The 17,155-nt window shown below is 48.3% G+C and overlaps 1 protein-coding gene across 2 annotated transcripts; it reads right to left on the bottom strand.

Moving 5' to 3' along the window:
- Positions 1 to 2,892: 2,892 nt before the first annotated feature.
- Positions 2,893 to 15,713, bottom strand: ANKS3 (ankyrin repeat and sterile alpha motif domain containing 3). 2 transcript variants are annotated; one of them, XM_010177637.2, is made up of 16 exons: positions 15,621 to 15,713; positions 15,298 to 15,473; positions 14,750 to 14,948; positions 14,421 to 14,542; positions 13,626 to 13,707; positions 12,795 to 12,930; positions 12,313 to 12,471; positions 11,264 to 11,389; positions 10,245 to 10,360; positions 8,897 to 9,064; positions 8,266 to 8,390; positions 7,604 to 7,745; positions 6,439 to 6,611; positions 4,972 to 5,087; positions 3,479 to 3,562; positions 2,893 to 2,975 (listed from the first exon to the last, which is right to left on the bottom strand). In XM_010177637.2, exons 2-16 carry the CDS (start codon positions 15,465 to 15,467, stop codon positions 2,893 to 2,895), a joined length of 2,001 nt encoding a protein of 666 aa, XP_010175939.1. In that variant the 5' UTR covers positions 15,468 to 15,473; positions 15,621 to 15,713. The 2 variants fall into 2 exon arrangements, with proteins under 2 accessions (XP_010175939.1, XP_010175940.1); XM_010177638.1 differs by lacking the exon at positions 15,621 to 15,713 and having other exon boundaries at positions 4,984 to 5,087; positions 15,298 to 15,467.
- Between the last annotated feature and the right edge of the window lie 1,442 nt (positions 15,714 to 17,155).

Genomic DNA, 17,155 nt, shown 5'->3' on the forward strand with positions numbered 1-17,155 from the left:
TGGGGATAAAGCAGCCCCAGACCCCTCAGGGTGCACCCACCTGGAGCTCTGTCCAAATCCCCCACTGTCCTGACATCCAGCACTGAGGTTATTCACAATTCTACAACCCCAGCTCCCTCCAGAAAAACTCACACCCCAGACACAGGTTTTCAGTTTTTATTATTGCATCCAAGACACAAATCCTATTTTATTCAGACAGTTGCCTTGGGGGAGCAGCAGAATCGCTGCTGCCTGCACAGCCCCCCTTGCAGCAGCAAACTCTGGTTCACATCCTCCATTTAAGGGGCTGCCTCCTCAGGGGAATGATGTTCTACACCAGCCCCTGCCTGGTGCCCCCCTTGGGCTACTCTAACACCCCTTTCAGCCTTCCCCCCTGGGCTCCTGCAGCACCTTTGCTGGAGGTATGAGGGGGAAAGAAAAAGAGCCTCACACTCCTGCATCTCTCACCTCCCCCTTTTCCCAGGTCCCCAAGCATTTCAAATCTCTTGGATGTACCACCTTATGCCCTAAAAAAAAAAATAATAATAATAAAAAAAAGAAATCCTTTTAAGACTGAGCAAAGCCAGCCCTAAGTGTGTGCAGTCTCCCCTCCCAGCCCCCCAATTTCCTGCTCTGGAGGCATTGCAGACCCAGGTTCTCCTCGCTCTCCCGATGCTTCCACACCCTTTCACTTTGGTTTTTGTCTTGCATCTGAAAATTTTTCCCCTTCCCCCCACCAGGCATTTTGCTTTAAATTCAAGTCTGGGCTTCCAAAGGAAACAGCACAGAGAGCCCTGCACTAGTGCAGGCAGCCACCAAGGGTAGGGAGAGGGCATTTTCTACCCTGCCTTGGCACTCCCACCATTCCTCCAGCAACAGGGAAAGGACAAAGCCTAAAATACTCTTTCCAGAACAGCCTCAAGCCTGTGAGCAGGTTTTAGGGCTCCTGCCTCATCAAAACCAATTCTTCAGGGTGAAATCTCCTGCCCACGTGTATACACATGTTATTTGCTAAAGATGGAAAAAATCCCAACAGTGTGCCAGATTAAGTTTAAGAGTTAAACACAAGTAGAAAGCAGCAGCCCACAGCTGAGCACACTGCCAGCAGGGCAGGTTCACATCAAAGTGAGCTACACCCACCCCAGGAATGGCCCCTGGAAGCACAGAAACACCAGTTCAAGGGACAAAATAGATGTCACCTTCATCCACTGCAGACTAGCTTTCAAACCAGCCTCAATGGTCCCAAGCAGCAGATCAGAAGGGGTGACTAGCTCAGAGGATGGAGCCAGAATGGGTTTTTGTATTTTGACATCTGTGATCAAGGTCTAAAAAAATTTAAATCAGAAGGAATACAGAGTTCCATCCCCTTCCCAGCAAAGAGAACAGTTTTCCAGACTCATCAAGGCCATTACTCCCAGATTTCAGGTTTTGTTGTTTGGATTTTTTTTTTTCTTTCCCCAGGACTCAGCAACACACAGGAACAGAGTCACTGCAAACCATGTGACATCAACCTAACTGTCAGCAGAGCCCTCACAGCTCCTCACCCAGCTCCACCAGCTGGAGCAGCCCCTCCCAGGGACACTACCTCTTTCTGCACCACTGCTCTGCCCTGTGAAAACACCCAGGCTGCTGACACAAGAATTCCTTGGCAGAACCACTGCCAACCACTACAGGCTGGAACCCAAAGGCAGGCCATGGTTGAGGACCAAAGCTCTGCACCACAGTTCCATCTGGGATGGGATTTCTCTTGCCCATCTCCCATGTGGGAGAGATCTATCCCTCAGTTCTTACCCTGCCTGCCTTGGCACTCTGCTGCCTGCCAAAGGCACAGGAGACACTCAGTCTCAAGCTCTTCCTCCTCTTTCAAGTCCTTCCAGGGGAACATCTGCCTTGCAACCACTGTCAGTGTTGGGATCTTGGCACTGACAAACCAGACAGAGTCTGTGCCATAAAGCATTTACCACACAAATGAGTTCTTGGGGACTGAATAACATGATCACAAACAGCCCCTGAACGTGGCAAGAATCTGAACTGAACCAGGATGGGCTGGTTGGAGGGAGAGGTTTTGAAGCACAGATTTGGGATGGCAGTAGTGCAGACACTCCTGACAGACCTTAGGGCTGCAACAGTTTCGCTGCAGCTCAGTCAGGCAGACATTACAAACTTCACTCACTTTACCCAACCACAACAAACCTGCCTCCTTATTGCCTCAGATACATCTTCTGGGTCAGCTCCTGAGCAGTCCATGTGGCATAGAAGGGACCAGGGCAAGTATCAGAGGCCTTGGGGAGGACAGGATGAAGACAAGGATAACGGTTTGCTGTGGGTAACTGTCAGGTTTCTAACACCTCACAGCCCTGAATGACAAGGGCTGCGGGAAGCTTAAGGCAGAGAAACCTTCTGGGCTCAGTGCTTCTCCTCTTAACTTAACCTTTTGGTATGAACCATGATCCTGGGAAACCAGACAACAGTCAGGCTCAAAGAGCTGCTGGGTTGCTGTCTTCTGCTGTCCCTCATTCTCCCAGGCACGTTCTCAGATGGCTGAGACCTTCTTCCACGCATCCACCAGCTGCTGTGGCACTCTCAGCAGAGCTGCGGTGCTGCCAGCACAGCCCTCGCGCTCACTCTCCCAGGCACACTCAGCTTCCGGGTGGAACAGTCACCCGACGTCAGTATTCCTGCAGCCACCAGGAAAATACATAATAAATCAATAAAAAAGAGGACAGTCATCCTTTCAGTGGGGCAGAGAGGCAAGAGGACAGGATTTTCCAAAGGGAAAACCAACCAGAGGGCACATAAGGACTAGTTAAGAGCAGAGCCTCAGTGTGCAGGCTATGAGCAAACACTGGGCAGATGATGTCCCCCTCAGTGCCACCGTGGCTGTCATTAGCTCCCACTCACCCTCCTGCTTTGTTAAGGCTCTAGCCAGCTCTGCCCACTCTGCCCTGGGGCTTGGAGCCTTTGGAGGTTTTGAGTCACAGTCTTCAGAGCTTTTCCTGAGAATAAACCAAAAGGAAAAATCAGTGTTAGCAACAGACCAGCAAGCAGCGAAGACCAGACTGCAGCCTGCATCCAGCCAGCCTTTTCCTGCCTCTAAGCTGCTCTCTCCCCTGCAGCTTCCAGTGCCCTGAAAACAGGAGTGCCTCTACTCTCTGCCTGCCTGTTGCTGGGAGAAGTTTGTGTCACCAGGAGAACAGGACACAGGCTTTGGGAACCACTTCACAAGCAGCTCGGACCACAGAGCAGGAGAGATGCAATGGGGGGCACCTACCCCCTTCTCTCAGGCTGGACCTGTCAGCAGAGCCCAAGCACTGCAGTGAGGTTAAGTGGAAGAAAATGCCAGCACCAACCTCAGAGGCTGAAGACTTCCCTGAATGAGGGGGGGATTGTTATGTCCCCCCAGCCTACCACTGCCAAATCATCAAAAGCCTGCCCAGCTCCACGCCTCCCCTCCAGCACAACAGTCACTTCATGTGGCCAGAGTCCTCACCGACCTTACCCATTTCTCCCACGCACTCCTCTAGGACAGCTGACAGCTCAGGCAAGCTCAGAGACTTCAAGGAGGGTGGCCATCCTTCCAGCACTGCAAGAAAAGAGGAACCACACATTTAATCAATCGGCATGCTCTCTGTGACACAGCAGAGACAAGGGTTTGGAGTTGCCACAAAGCATCCACACCCAAAGCAGCTTCAGTTAGGGGTTCCAAGTCACATGGGAGGAGACTGGAACTGCCTGTGACAAACTGAAGGGTTTTTCTGGCAATTCTACCACATCAGATTTATTTATTTATTTTTTTTAATACTGTCTGGGTCATATGTTAAGAGAAGTGTAGTGGAAAGACATCAACAGGATCTCTCTATTTGTCTCACTTTTAAAACACAAGGAGCAAAGAGCACATCTCTAGAAGCGTGTCACAGGTGACAGGATCATTTCCTACCTCCTTGTGACAAGGAGCTGGTGGGCCAAGCCTGCCCAGCCACGTTCAGCAGTTTGCCCCATGGATCATGGTGAGGCCACATCTGGAATATTGTGTCCAGTTCTGGGCCCCACAGCTCAGGAAGGACAGGGAACTGCTGGAGAGAGTCCAGCACAGAGCCACCAAGATGATGAAGGGAGTGGAGCATCTCCCTGCTGAGGAAAGGCTGAGGGAGCTGGGGCTCTTTAGCTTGGAGAAGAGGAGACTGAGGGGTGACCTCATTAATGTTTATAAATATGTAAAGGGTGAATGTCAGGAGGATGGAGCCAGGCTCTTCTCAGTGATGCCCAATGGTAGGACAAGGGGCAGTGGGTGTGAGCTGGAACACAGGAGGTTCTGCTTCAACTTGAGAAGAAACTTCTTTCCAGTGAGGGTGCCAGAGCCCTGGGACAGGCTGCCCAGGGAGGGTGTGGAGTCTCCTTCTCTGGAGACATTCAAGACCCGCCTGGACGCCTTCCTGTGTGATCTCATTGAGGTTCCTGCTCTGGCAGGGGGATTGGACTGGATGATCTTCTGAGGTCCCTTCCAATCCCTGACATCCTGTGATTCTGTGATCAAACAGCACAATCCCCCAGACTGGCTCAGGGAACCAGCCATGGCTTCTGCTGCAGATCTTCCTCCAGGGCACTAACACCCAAGGTGCCCACACGCTGCAGTGCAGGAAGGGGAAGCCCCAGGCCCCTGAAGCAGAGCTGCCCCTCGGTGCCTGTGCTGCAGCTTTGCATTTTTAGCTCCTCACACCTGCCAGATCCCAAAACTTCCCACTTGCAAAGAAACAAAAGTTGCTGACAAGTTCTACTGCATTTCAAGTCCAAATGCCCCGAGTGTTTTAAATTCTTTCCCTGAGCAAGAATTTTTACATTAGATTTAAAGGTTTGGCTGCTCATCTGTTTGCAAATCACTTTTGACTTCATCCCTTCCAGCAATGAAAGACAAGCACAGAGCTTGCTCTGGGGTGTCCTGCTGCTCACCCACCCCTCACTCCCATTTGTGTAGTTTGATAAGTTCTTCCTCACCTGGACGCTCACCAGGCCGCCTGCTCTCTCCAGTTCCCAGCTGCACCTTTGTGTCCAGCACTTCAGCACCCGCCTGCTCTTGCGTTAGCCGGGAGGACAGCTCTGCCTGACAGGATCTGCCAAACAAGACAAAGCCCATCAGCTCTGCTTGACAGGATCTGCCAAACAAGACAAAGCCCATCAGAAGTGCACAGGGACACTTCTTGGAACAACATGCCGGTCTGTGCACTCCTACATCCTGCGAGTACCTGCTTGGGGTGCCGTGGGACCACATCTAAGGCCCTGGGTTACAAACTGCTCCTTGCTCCTTCCCAGGAAGAGGAAGACGTGCCCCAGACAAAGCTCAGGGCGCTCTCCACTGTGCCCCATCTCCACAGCAATCTCTGCCCCTGTCCACACAGGAGCTGCGGGGGGAGAAGAGAAGGAGGGAGCAGGGTGAGCAGGAGGAAGCCCAAGCCAGGGGCTGTGCCTGGTTTATACAAGAATTAAGCCTGATCCAAGGTTTATAACAGGCAAATGAAGCTACCTCAGGATGGGCATCAGGTAAAAGCAAGACAGGCACACAAAGTTCTCTGGCTAACATCATCACACCATCAGTTCAGAGAGTGAATCCTCAGAGCATGGCAGGGCCCTTCTACCAGCCAGCCTCAGCTCCTCAGTCAGGGGGAAAGACAAGTGCTCTGCCCCTCACAGCTGGGACAGTTGCTCTGCTGTCCTTGAGGAAGCCAATCCCAGGTCACCCTGGCTTGGTAGTGAGCAGGTTCCACTCCCTGAAACTGGGAGAGAAGTAGGAAGGTTGGGCCAGGAACTAAGGCAACAGGATTAATCCCACCTTCAAAGACGTGTCTGTTCTATCAGTGGACAGAACAGGGCCCATGACAGGACTGGGGGACAGGGAGAAGAGCATCCATCCCATCATCCAACTGGGACAAGGAGAAGAGCACCACAAAGGCAACAAAAGATATATTGCGAGGTGGGGGAAGACAGAACTCAAAGGCAGTGGCGTGAATGAACAGGGCAAGTTTTTGTTAGGTGTCAGAGCTGCAAGAAAAGTATTCTTCACTAGTCAGGGGAAGACATTGCAAGTGCTTTGATATGGTTTGGAAGTTAGAAACTCTTTCCTGTGTTTACCACATCACAAAGCTACACCCTGGTCACTGGGTTTCATGTAACCACAAAGCACTTTGTCTTTTGGTTCCCAAGGAGCCAAGTGCCTTCACCTTCCAGTTGAAACAGGAATACTCAGCATCTCTGAAAAGTCAGACCTTGAAGCTGATTAAGGCTTCACATCTGCTCACATGGCTGTGGCTTTCCACTAGAAAAAGTGATGCAGGATCTAAAATAGGTTCAGATGCCTGTTGAGTTCTCCTGCCTTACCCTAAACACCACCTGTGAGACTGCCAGTATGACCTCTGATCACCATAAGGCCCAAATCCCACTTCCCAGTAGCCTCAGGGAATTACTCACTTGATCTGATCCAGCAGGACTCCAGCATCCTTGGTGATGGCCTGTGCCTCTCTGAGCTGGCACTGGATAGCATTCCAGGCCTCATCCCGCTCCATCAAACAGCTCTCAGCCACTGCACGCAGCTTCTGCTCCTGGCACACCTGGCCCTTCATCACCTCCACCTCTTCACACCTCTAGAGCAGAAGAGAGCAGAGGATTAGGTCAGGAATACTGTACATCACTCTCATATGTGGCTGCTCTGACACATCCCTGGAGTCTCTGCTATTTTAACAGTGTAGGCAGAGGGTTCCTGCAAAAGTGCACCCAACCCCGTGGGAAAGGAGGCTGGATAAGGCTTGTAGACTGAAAACAGTTTCTCTACACACTAAAACCAGCCCCACAGTTACGATTTCCCCTTCCTTTCCATTTGCAAAGATACTCAGTAGGCCCAATTTCCCAAATCCACAGAAGTCTGTTCACTAATGGCTGCAAAACTTCACCATAAAAATGACACTACGGAAAGAGAGCAAGTATTCAATTCCTCCCACTTGGCCTTTTAGTTCTCAGCTGGATGGGAACCAGAGACATAAAGGCTTCACCAAGCACAAAGCACAGATGAGGAATGAATAAGCTGCACTCACGGTGTCACCTGATCTACCTGGCAGCAAGCACGTCCACTGGAAGTTATGTCTTTCCCTTTACCTCAGGCACAACATAAAAACCTGCTCCAGATCACTTCCTGCAGTGTGATAAAGCACTGAGCAGCTCAGGGCTGATTTAGAATCATAGAATGGTTTGGATTGGAAGGGACCTTAAAGCCCATCCAGTTCCAACCCCCCTGCCAGCAGCAGGGACACCCTCCACTAGACCAGGTTGCTCAAAGCCTCATCCAGCCTGGCCAAGAACACTTCCAGGGAGGGGGCATCTACAACTTCCTTGGGCAACCTGTTCCAGTGTCTGACCACCCTCACAGTGAAGAACTTCTTCCTAATATCTCATCTAAACCTCCCCTCTTTCAGTTTAAACCCATTTCCCCTTGTTTTGTCATTAACTGCCCTTATGAAAAGTCCCTCCTCAGCTTTCTTGTAGCCCCTTCAGGTACTGGGAGGCCGCTATAAGATCTCCCTGGAGCCTTCTCTTCTCCAGGCTGAACAGCCCCAACTCTTTCAGCCTGTGCATTTCTTACCTTGTGCAGCTGAATGGCCAGTTCCTGCATCTCAGCCTCCAGCCGATCCGCGTAGGCCAGCTCCAGAGCATCGCTGGGTGGGCGAGCATTGCTGTGCCACCGGGCAATGGCTGAAGTCATCTTCCTCTTGGGTCCAAACAGACTGGTGGGAGAACAGCAAACTGTCAGGGACCAACACTGCACCACCTGTCCCTAGGCCCAACAGGATGCCACGAGGACCTCTGCAGTCTCCTGCTTCCTCCAAGGCACCTCCAAAAGTAGGAGACTTACAGCCAAGAACTAGGGGATATCAGAATCATGTGGGAGATGGCCAGAACATCAGAGCACTCACTAGCTAAACCTTCCTGACCAGGCTGTGTGCACAGCTTAGAATCCCAGACTGATCTGGGTTGGAAGGGACCTTAAAGCTCATCCAGTCCCAACCCCCCTGCCAGCAGCAGGGACACCTTCCACTAGACCAGGTTGCTCAAAGCCTCATCCAACCTGGCCGAGAACACTTCCAGGGAGGAGCAGCCACAGCTTCTCTAGGCACCCTGTTCCAATGTCTCACCACCCTCACAGCAAAGAATATCTTCCTCAGATCTCTTCTCAATCTACTCTTGTCCAGTTTAAGGCCATTAGCTTGTAAGGGGAAAGATAAGAACTACATTACAGACACTCACGTGATGCCTATTTCCTTCAGATCACTCTCTGTGAGGGTCAGGAAGATCCTGAGGTCAACATCTTGCTCCTCAAACACTTGCAGATACTTCAGGCATCCAATCTGTTCAAGGAATGTTGCCAGGTCCTGCAGCCCATGCAAAAAAAAACAACCTTATACTCTCACAAAGAAAAGCACTGCCATGCCTCTTCAGCATCAGCATCTGCTTCCTCATGCTCCTGGGTTCCAGCAGCAATGGTGACTCCCCTTGGTTAACTGCCCTTCTCTGTAGTCACACAACACAACAGGACTGGCCTGTCTGCTGCAGCCACTGCCTCTTGTGACAAATGCAGAGCAGAAAGAGACACCAACATCTACCCTAGTCCCCACCACAGACATGTCTGGCAGCACATCCACAGGCCTGAGGGTCTAGAACACCCTTACAAACAACACCTAAGCAGACAGTTCTCTGTGGAAGAAGTTGCTGTTTCACAAGCATTTAAGTTTGGGCAGAGGTTTGAAATCAAAACTGTTTCAGTGACAACTTCCCCTTTATCTGAGAAGGCTAAAAAGCAGCTTAGGAACCCTGGAAAAGCCTCCCAAGCTTGATACAGTGACAGGGTCTTCAGTGACAGCTTTCTGTGCTTAGTTACCTGGGGTCCTGTGTAGGCAGGGGGCTCAGGAAGGATCAGGTGCTGACCAGAGCCCCCAGCTTTCCCTGGGCAGTGGGTCCACTGGTTATCACTGTTGCTGTAGCGATTCTTCATCTTAAAGCTCTTGGCTTGTTTCCAACTAGAGGGACTGTTTGCATGGTCAGAATCCTGAAAAAAAACAAAGAAAGAAAAAACCTCACAAAATGTTAAGGTCAAGGATGATCGTGCAAAGATGCAGGATCACTACAGCTAACAAGTGCAGATTCCTTCAAGTCCCAAGCTCTAAATCCAGGTAGTGGTCCACAAACACAACCAAAGATTAACAGAGCCCTTAGGCTGAGTCAAGTCACTCCCAAGAAGGCAGCTTGTACCATGGAACAGTATCAGGCTCTTGCAATCCCAGTTTAGAAAGCAACATGCCAGAGTAAGCCAGAGCAAAGAGCAATGCTGAATCCTCCCTGAACCAACGCAATGCACTGAGACCCCACTTGTGAGCAGCTCTTCAAGACAGAGGACTTTTGCTCCTGTTCAGCTGTATCACCCATCTGTACATCAGCCCCAGAGCTGTGTCTTGAACCATTGAGTAACCTGCAGTCTCTTCACCTTCCTGTACTTCAGAAACGCCCATACAGCACTGCTGTGCTTCTCTAAATCTTACTGTAGCCCCTGCTACCTGACCAAGCTCAAGGACTGAGCCAGCCCTAGCAAGTCACATCCTTTCTGGCCCATCACCTAGCTAGAAGTCTGAGAAGAGTTCAGAAACTGGAGAGAATTTCAAAATTACTGACTAGCCATCAACAACCTGCTCTAGAGTGAGCATGCTCTGAGATGTTAGCTACTAGTCAGAGATCACAGAATGGTTTGGATTGGAAGGGACCTTAAAGATCATCCAGTCCCAACCCCCCTGCCAGCAGCAGGGACACCTTCCACTAGACCAGGTTGCTCAAAGCCTCATCCAGCCTGGCCTTCAACACTTCCAGGGAGGAGCAGCCACAACTTCCTTGGGCAGCCTGTTCCAGTGTCTCACCACCCTCACAGTGAAGAACTTCTTCCTAATATCTCATCTAAACCTCCCCTCTTTCAGTTTAAACCCATGTCCTCTTGTTTTGTCATTAACTGCCCTTATGAAAAGTCCTTCCCCAGCTTTCTTGTAGGCCCCAGATCAAACAAGCCAATCCATAATCTTCAAATAAGGAAATTGTTGGGGTTTTTTTTGTCCCTGTAATACTATCTTTCTTCATCCACACTGATACTACAGCAGTCTGTGGAGGCAGAGTCATAGGAGGCTGTGGAAGGGTGACAGCACTGGCCAAGCTGAAGGTAGAGAAAGGAAAATTGAAAACTCTACCTCATTGCTTTCCAAGGAGCCTTCACTGCTGACCCCCAGGGCTTTGGTCAGGCACTCACTGCTGCTGCTGCTGCTCCTGACAGTTGCCAAGTTGTTGGTGAAGAAAACATTATCCTCTGGAAAGGAATATGAAAAAGAAAAGTTTGAGGTTCAACCTCCTTACGCTCAGTGCTGTTTTTGCTACACAATTAGCAGCAAAACCTGCTGGAGGTGTAAAGGAAGGAGAAATCCAGAGCAAGGCATCATATGCAGCATTCTTTGCACAAATATCACATGTCTCAGGCACTAATCTTTCTGCAAGTCTGTTTAGTACCACAGAGAGCAGGAAGGCTGAATGTGTGTGCTGCTGTGAGGCTCTTGGTTGTACAAAAGAGTTGTTACTACCAAGGCTGAACTCCTCTTCACAGAGTTCAGGAAAGGCCTTTCCTTGAGCCCAGAGCCAATGCAGAGCCCCATTAGCCTTTATGAATTTAGGAAGTGCCCTAATTTAGGAATCCTTCCTGTGTGCTGCTTCACAGAACACTGAGGTTGGAAGGGACCTCTGAAGGTCATTTTGTCCAAACCCCTGCTCAAGCAGTGTCACTTACAGCAGGCTGCCCAGGACCATGTACAGGAGCACCTCCAAGGATGGAGACTCCACAGCCTCTGACACCCTGCCCCAGCGTGCCATAACCCTCACAGAAACAAACCAACCACCAAACATTTCCTTATGACCAGAAGGAACCTCCTGTCTTTCAGTTTGTGCCCATTACCTCTTGTCCTGTCACTGGACACCACTGAAACCAGCCTTGCTCCATCTTCTTTACATTCTCCCTTCAAGTTATTTGTACAATGAAATCCCCACTGAGCTTTCTCTTCTGTAGGCTAAACCAACCCAGCTCTCTCAGTTTCTCCTCATGAGAGATACTCCAATCCTCCTTTCCCACATCTTAGTGGGAAAGGAACATGCAAGACAAGGGGCTGGTCTTACATCCAGGTGTGCACAGCAAGCCAAACTATTTTCTAAGATAGTGACTTACCTCTGCTGCTGCTGCTCTCCACATCCTGCTCATTAATTGGAGAGGTAACATCCCGGTTCCGGATATCATCTGCTTCACAGCTGCCATCATCATTGAAGGTAACATAGCCCTGAGGAGGAACCTGCTCTGTGTGCAAGAGGACGGGAGAACCAATAAAGATTAGGATGCAAGTTAACAGGGAAGCTCCAACAGGAAAAGCAACCACTCAGGGATTTGAAAATAATCAAAAGGGGAGACTGTTTTCTCCATTAGCCAGTTCCATTCCAAAAAGCACACAAAACACCTGAGAAATGCACATGCCTACAGCCTCCCTCACACAAACACACAGCAGCTGTACTTGATTTAGATGGTTGCATTGAAAAAAGTCACAGGAAACAGCCTCATAGCAGAGATGCACCTTAAATAACATCTTTCAACATTCTCTTCATACCCAAAATATCCAAGGGGAATTGTTGGCTATTCTAGACAAGGTCATCAGCCTGAGAAATACCATGGCTATGACACACACAAGAAAACCAAACTCACAGCACCACATCCAGGAGTTGGTGGCTGAACTGGGATGATCTTTTTCTTGGCCTATTGCAAGGGGTTTGTAATCTCATTTTTAGCAGAATTTCAAGCATCAGGGAAGACAAAACTGACAGGTCTAGGAACAGCGAGGTCACTTCCACGATCAGTGATTGCTTTGCCTGTGTGACCACTTCTTCTGTCATCAGTTTCAGGAGGGTTCTCAAAAACTTTTGAGCCTACCTCAAAAAGGGAAGCTGAACTGTTCTCAAGAGTCAGGGGAACAGTAATTAAGGTAAGACCTGTGTTTGTTCCACAGAAATGTTCCACTCATCAATACCCAGCCTTGATAAGAGAGTTCAAGGGGTTTTCTTCTTAAACCAGAGACTGGATAGCTTTGTATGATGCTGTTCTGCACCTTTGTTTCTGTACAAGTCACACATGAATCCCAAATCAAAAGAATAAAATGTTGGCACAGAAATAGCTGCAAAGCATTTGAGAGACCTCAAAGGACTCTCAGTGAGGCTCCTAACTATTCTCACCATAGCGAGACTGCTTCTTTCCCCCAATTCCAACCGCTGTTATCTTAGCCAAAGCCTGGGGTCCATCATGAATGCTGGGACCCTTGGTCCTACGAACAGGTCTCTGTCTCTGGGGAGCAGAATATGATTCATCTGAAGAACTCAGCTCTTCATATTTTCCTGTAGTTCAAACAAAGTCTGTTAGCAGCACAGTAATTCATTTAACTACTTCATTTGCTACTGGTCTTATAAACACAGTGGAAAATAAAAAGGAAATGTTAAAAGAGGGAGGGTGAAACAGCTTAGCTAGGTCAGAAGAGGGCCAGGAGACAAAAAAACAAGAAAATCACTGGATCCAGTCTTCTTTCATCCTCAGAAATGCTGGAATTTCCAGGACAGACCAGCTAGTACTACCCCATACACACAGTAACATCATTGCAAAATATGGAGCACCTCTCTTCAGGTGCTATCTTAAAATGAAGAAGTTTAAGCATCACTCTTACCTGGACCCCTGCAGAAGACCTTGGGCACTGGGGCTGCATGCAAATCTATCAGCCCCACAATCTTTGTATGTCCATACTTCATGGCCAGTGTCCGTGCTGTGGCCCCAGTGTTGTCTCTGACATCTGTCTTCACTCCCTATAGAAAAAAACAAAACAAACCCATGTTTAAAATGTACATAGCAGTGGGCACTATAGACAAAAATTCAAGGAAGCCAAAGAGTTGTCTTAGTTCCTCCCAGCCCATCAGAAATAGTCTCACCTTTGACAGACAGTTCAAGCTCCACTAACTCACATCTTCCTAATTACCCACAGTCTCCCCAGTCCCTGAATACCAAGTAGCCCAGGGATATGGCTCTTGGACATTGCCATGGGGAACTAGTTTGTTTTATCCATAAATTGTTTTGCATTGCTGCCTCCTTCTGGAAGTAAGCTGGACCAGTTATTGGGATATTAAGTTATTTAACATCAAGAGACATGCACACTCATAAGCTTTTGGAGGTAGAAGATGCCTGTTAGCCCAAGTTACATGCAAGCCTGTACACACAAACTGGGGATTACTGCATTATGTGTTTTCTAATTCAGTCTTTATTCAGTTAAATCTGGACAGTTAGAACTCACTCCTATTTGTACAAGGCCAACGTAGAACCAGAGTACCAGCCTTCAGAAAGCAGATACTTTCAGAACAGTCCTGGAAATCTGGGACTTCAGAGAAGACTTATCAACAATCAAACATAACATGGTAAGAAGTCTAGTGTCAAACTTGTGATTCTTCTTCTCCGAGGGCTGCAACCACCGATTTTTAGCTCTACAGAGAAGTGTCTAAACACTTACATGATTGAGAAGGTACTGCACAATTATCTCATGGCCAGAAGCAGCTGCTTCCATCAGAGGTGTATATCCATACACTGGCTCCCTAGAGAAAAACAAACATGCACACATGGACTAGAATAATCAAAGCTGAAATATGCTGCAGTCTTTGCCACATCCTAACAGGTCATCTCCAGCCTCTACCCTCAGCTGATTACAAACTGTATCATGTATTGGCTGTTCTGCTGCACTCTGGTCTATCTCAGTAAAACTCCCAGTGGAGATCCAGTAAGGGTTACTCTATTGGCTGCACAGCAACAGAATACTCCTCCAGTTACAGATCTGCCTTTCAGTAGGCAAATCAGTTTTGCAGGAGCTAACAAAGCAAGAACCTCTTGTTGACCTCAGGCAATTGAATATGCAGAAGTGTCCAGGCAGTCCTCAAGGCATGGGAATGCACTGCACACTTCATAAAAACCACCTGAACCCCAAATGCACAGAAAATTCAATAGAAAGATGTGCAATGTGCACTTGAGTTCAGAAGACGTTGCACCCACTTGCTTTCAGAGTTTAGCCTGTAATTAAATAAGTAGTAAATCTAATTTCTCTTGATCTTAGTTAAACAAACAGTGACAACATGGGCAGATGTCACTGTTCAGTTTGCAGGTCACCTGTCCCTGTATTAGCTAACAGTGTGCTGTAATTCCTAAAGTACAGGAGGAAAGACAGCAGCAGGCATCTCCTCCCTGTCCGTGTTCAAACACATTCATCAGCCAACTGCTGCTTCCGTATCCGAAATCAGAGAGATCTTTTCCTTACTTGCAGTTGGCATTTGCCCCATTGTCCAGTAAGAACTTGACCATCTGCTGGTGTCCAGCGCTGGTGCAGTGAAATAATGCAGTCCAACCATGGATGTCCTTCATCTCCAGCTCTGCGCCTTGCTTCAAGAGAACAGAGAATGTTCTTTACTGCACCCCCTCTGCTGGGTCTCTTGGCCACCGCCCCTCTGCACTGTGATACCAAGAGAGTTTAAACCCCTGTCAGGAAGCTGAACTCACAACAGAACAGAAATTGCAGACATTGGTTGCAACTGGTGAAGAATTTAAACCATGTAGTGTGGCTTTACCTACTCATTATGGGATACACACCTGTAGAAGGAAGTAAGCAACACTTTCATTTCCACAGCTGGAGGCCAGCATGAGCGGCGTCTGCCCTTCTGGTGTTGGGATGTTCACATTCACTCCTGCTTCCAGCAGCAGGTGCACAATGGTGTCATGGCCAATGTAGGAGGCATACATCAGTGGAGTCCAGCCACCACAATTCCTCTTATTTAAATCCAGATCTCCACTAAATAACAGAGAAAAGAATTCAGCTGAACTACTGTCCTGGAGCTGTAGATGACAGTAGGTTCCTGCAGCCTCTCATAACCATCACTGTATTGAAAAAAGGCTGAAAAATGTTCTAGCACTGAAGCCTGCATGGGAATTTCTACCAGCTCAAGAACAACTTCCACTGAATCACTAAGGAGATAATTTTTAACAGCAGACTTTTCCCCTAAACTCTGTGCTTAAGAACATTTTGGGAGCTGCAGTGATGACCCCTGTTGCAATGTTAGACTGACCTGCATAGCAGCCAGTGAAAGAACCCAACTGGCAGTAAGTGACCAGAGACCTGTGCCCCCCCAGCCCCTCCTTACCGCTGAATGCACTCCTGCACCACCTCGTACTGCCCGATGGAGGAGGCCGTGTGCAAGTCCAGGGGAACGTCCAGCGCTTCCCGACAGATCATCTGACCCACCCCATGCCACATGGAGAGACTGCGGCTCAGCAGCTCCGACTCACTGGCTTCATCACTCAGCTCCGACATCCCACCCTGAGCAACCAAAGCAAAGCAGAACTTTTAGCTGCCGATGTCCCATTTTCTGTAGAACACAGCATCACCCCTTGGCACTGCAGCTCTCAGGTGCCACGGGTTTGGAAGGTGAGGTCAGCTCAGAGGTACAGTGTTTCAAATTCCTACCTCTGCTTTGATCACCTCCTTAGCCTGAAGCAGGAAGACTTGCTGAGGAGCTTTTGCTGGCAGTTCTTTCTTGCAGCAGTGGATTTGGGGATTTGAATACACTGGAAAAATAAAAACCATTAATGCTAAAAAAAAATCTTTCAGACCTCATTTTAAGACTTCAGAAGCATTGGCTTTATTTCCTCTCCTTCTAATCAAAATATGCCCAAGGCAGCTTTGGATACCCTTGTCAAGCAAAGACCAAACACCTATTTAAGAGCTGATGGCATGCTTAGTGTTACACAAAAGGGTGTAATTCTTGGTCTGCATGTTTTATAATTCAGAGAGAGAATTAAGAATTCATGTTTCTGACGTTCCTGGTCTTTCTCCATTTGTCTTTTATTACAGGATGGCCCTGCTTAAATTAAAACACGGTCATTAATAATGACAACTGTCCAGTGCTCTCAAAAGCTGTTAATATCACCTGAGCAGGGTGCACACTTCATCTCATCAGGTTGAAAGTGGCTTGTTTCTGTCACTTATTGTTTCAGCCCTTCAGAAGCAGCTTACTCCTGTCTCTGTGAATCTGGGAAATTGCTGCAACACTTGGAGCAGCACTGCACCTGCCCATTCATTATCTGAGCATGTTCACTGTCCTGTGGACAGTAACTTAATTACCAAGCTAGTAGAGTTTCATGACTGTCTGAAAGGTTTATTTCCCCATCCCTTGCTTTAGGCAGCACTTGCATATTAATCATTTTAACCACTCACAGGAGAGTGTTCTTGTTTGGCACTTGATAAAAAGCTGTTTGACACAGCTGCATCTATCACCTGAGGTCTCCAGCTGCAGTTTCAGGCTACATCCAAGACAATCCAAGTGGGAAGGACCTTCCCCTCCCTGCAGTCTCATCACCCACCACGCAGCACTTCTGGGGTTTGCCTGGTCCCACTACCTCGGGCAGCTAAGCCAATAGAAAATATTCTCCTTTTCCTGATAATTTCTTGCCAGTTTAATTCCTCAGACTGATTCACACTGAGGTCATGCAAATGCCAAATTTAGCACTGAAGAATAAAAAAAGAGAGCAGGAACAGGCTTTTCAGCAGCAGTTGCTCTTTAGATTGCCTCAGTTGTAACAGCTCAAAGCCATAATTATATTTTCTAAAGAATTGGGAGCCTTTGTCTTGCAAGCACCAGCCTCTTTTCTTATAACATAAGCAAAACACCTCCAATTCCTGCCTCTTCACTCCACATCTGGATCATTTTTCCCACACTTGGCTTTTCCCCCCCCCTCCTTCAGTTTGTTAGTACCACAAAAGCACCATCCATTCTACCTCATCAATGTGTGCTGCTAATAAATGATTCCTTTCTTAAAATATCTTCAAAAGCACCTATTTTACCTCACAGCAGCAATTTGTATTACACTGGCAACCCAGAGGCCTCCGGGCAGAACACAAATGAAAGACCTGAACACCTCACAATCAAAATACAAGGAGATCAAAGTGGATTTAATTGGATGATAACGGGGAGAAGCAGGAGTGCTTCTCACTACACCAGA

This window comes from Antrostomus carolinensis, unplaced genomic scaffold (assembly GCF_000700745.2).
Source record: "Antrostomus carolinensis isolate BGI_N321 unplaced genomic scaffold, ASM70074v2 scaffold951, whole genome shotgun sequence".
In the NCBI taxonomy this organism is placed as follows: Eukaryota; Metazoa; Chordata; class Aves; order Caprimulgiformes; family Caprimulgidae; genus Antrostomus; species Antrostomus carolinensis.

Coding starts and splice junctions, on each gene's coding strand:
- ANKS3 (XM_010177637.2), bottom strand. CDS start 15,467: ATGTCGGAGCTGAGTGATGAAGCCAGTGAGTCGGAGCTGCTGAGCCGC. Junction 14,949..15,297: donor GTGCAGGAGTGCATTCAGCG/GTAAGGAGGGGC, acceptor TCTGTTATTTAG/TGGAGATCTGGATTTAAATA. Junction 14,543..14,749: donor TTGCTTACTTCCTTCTACAG/GTGTGTATCCCA, acceptor GTTCTCTTGAAG/CAAGGCGCAGAGCTGGAGAT.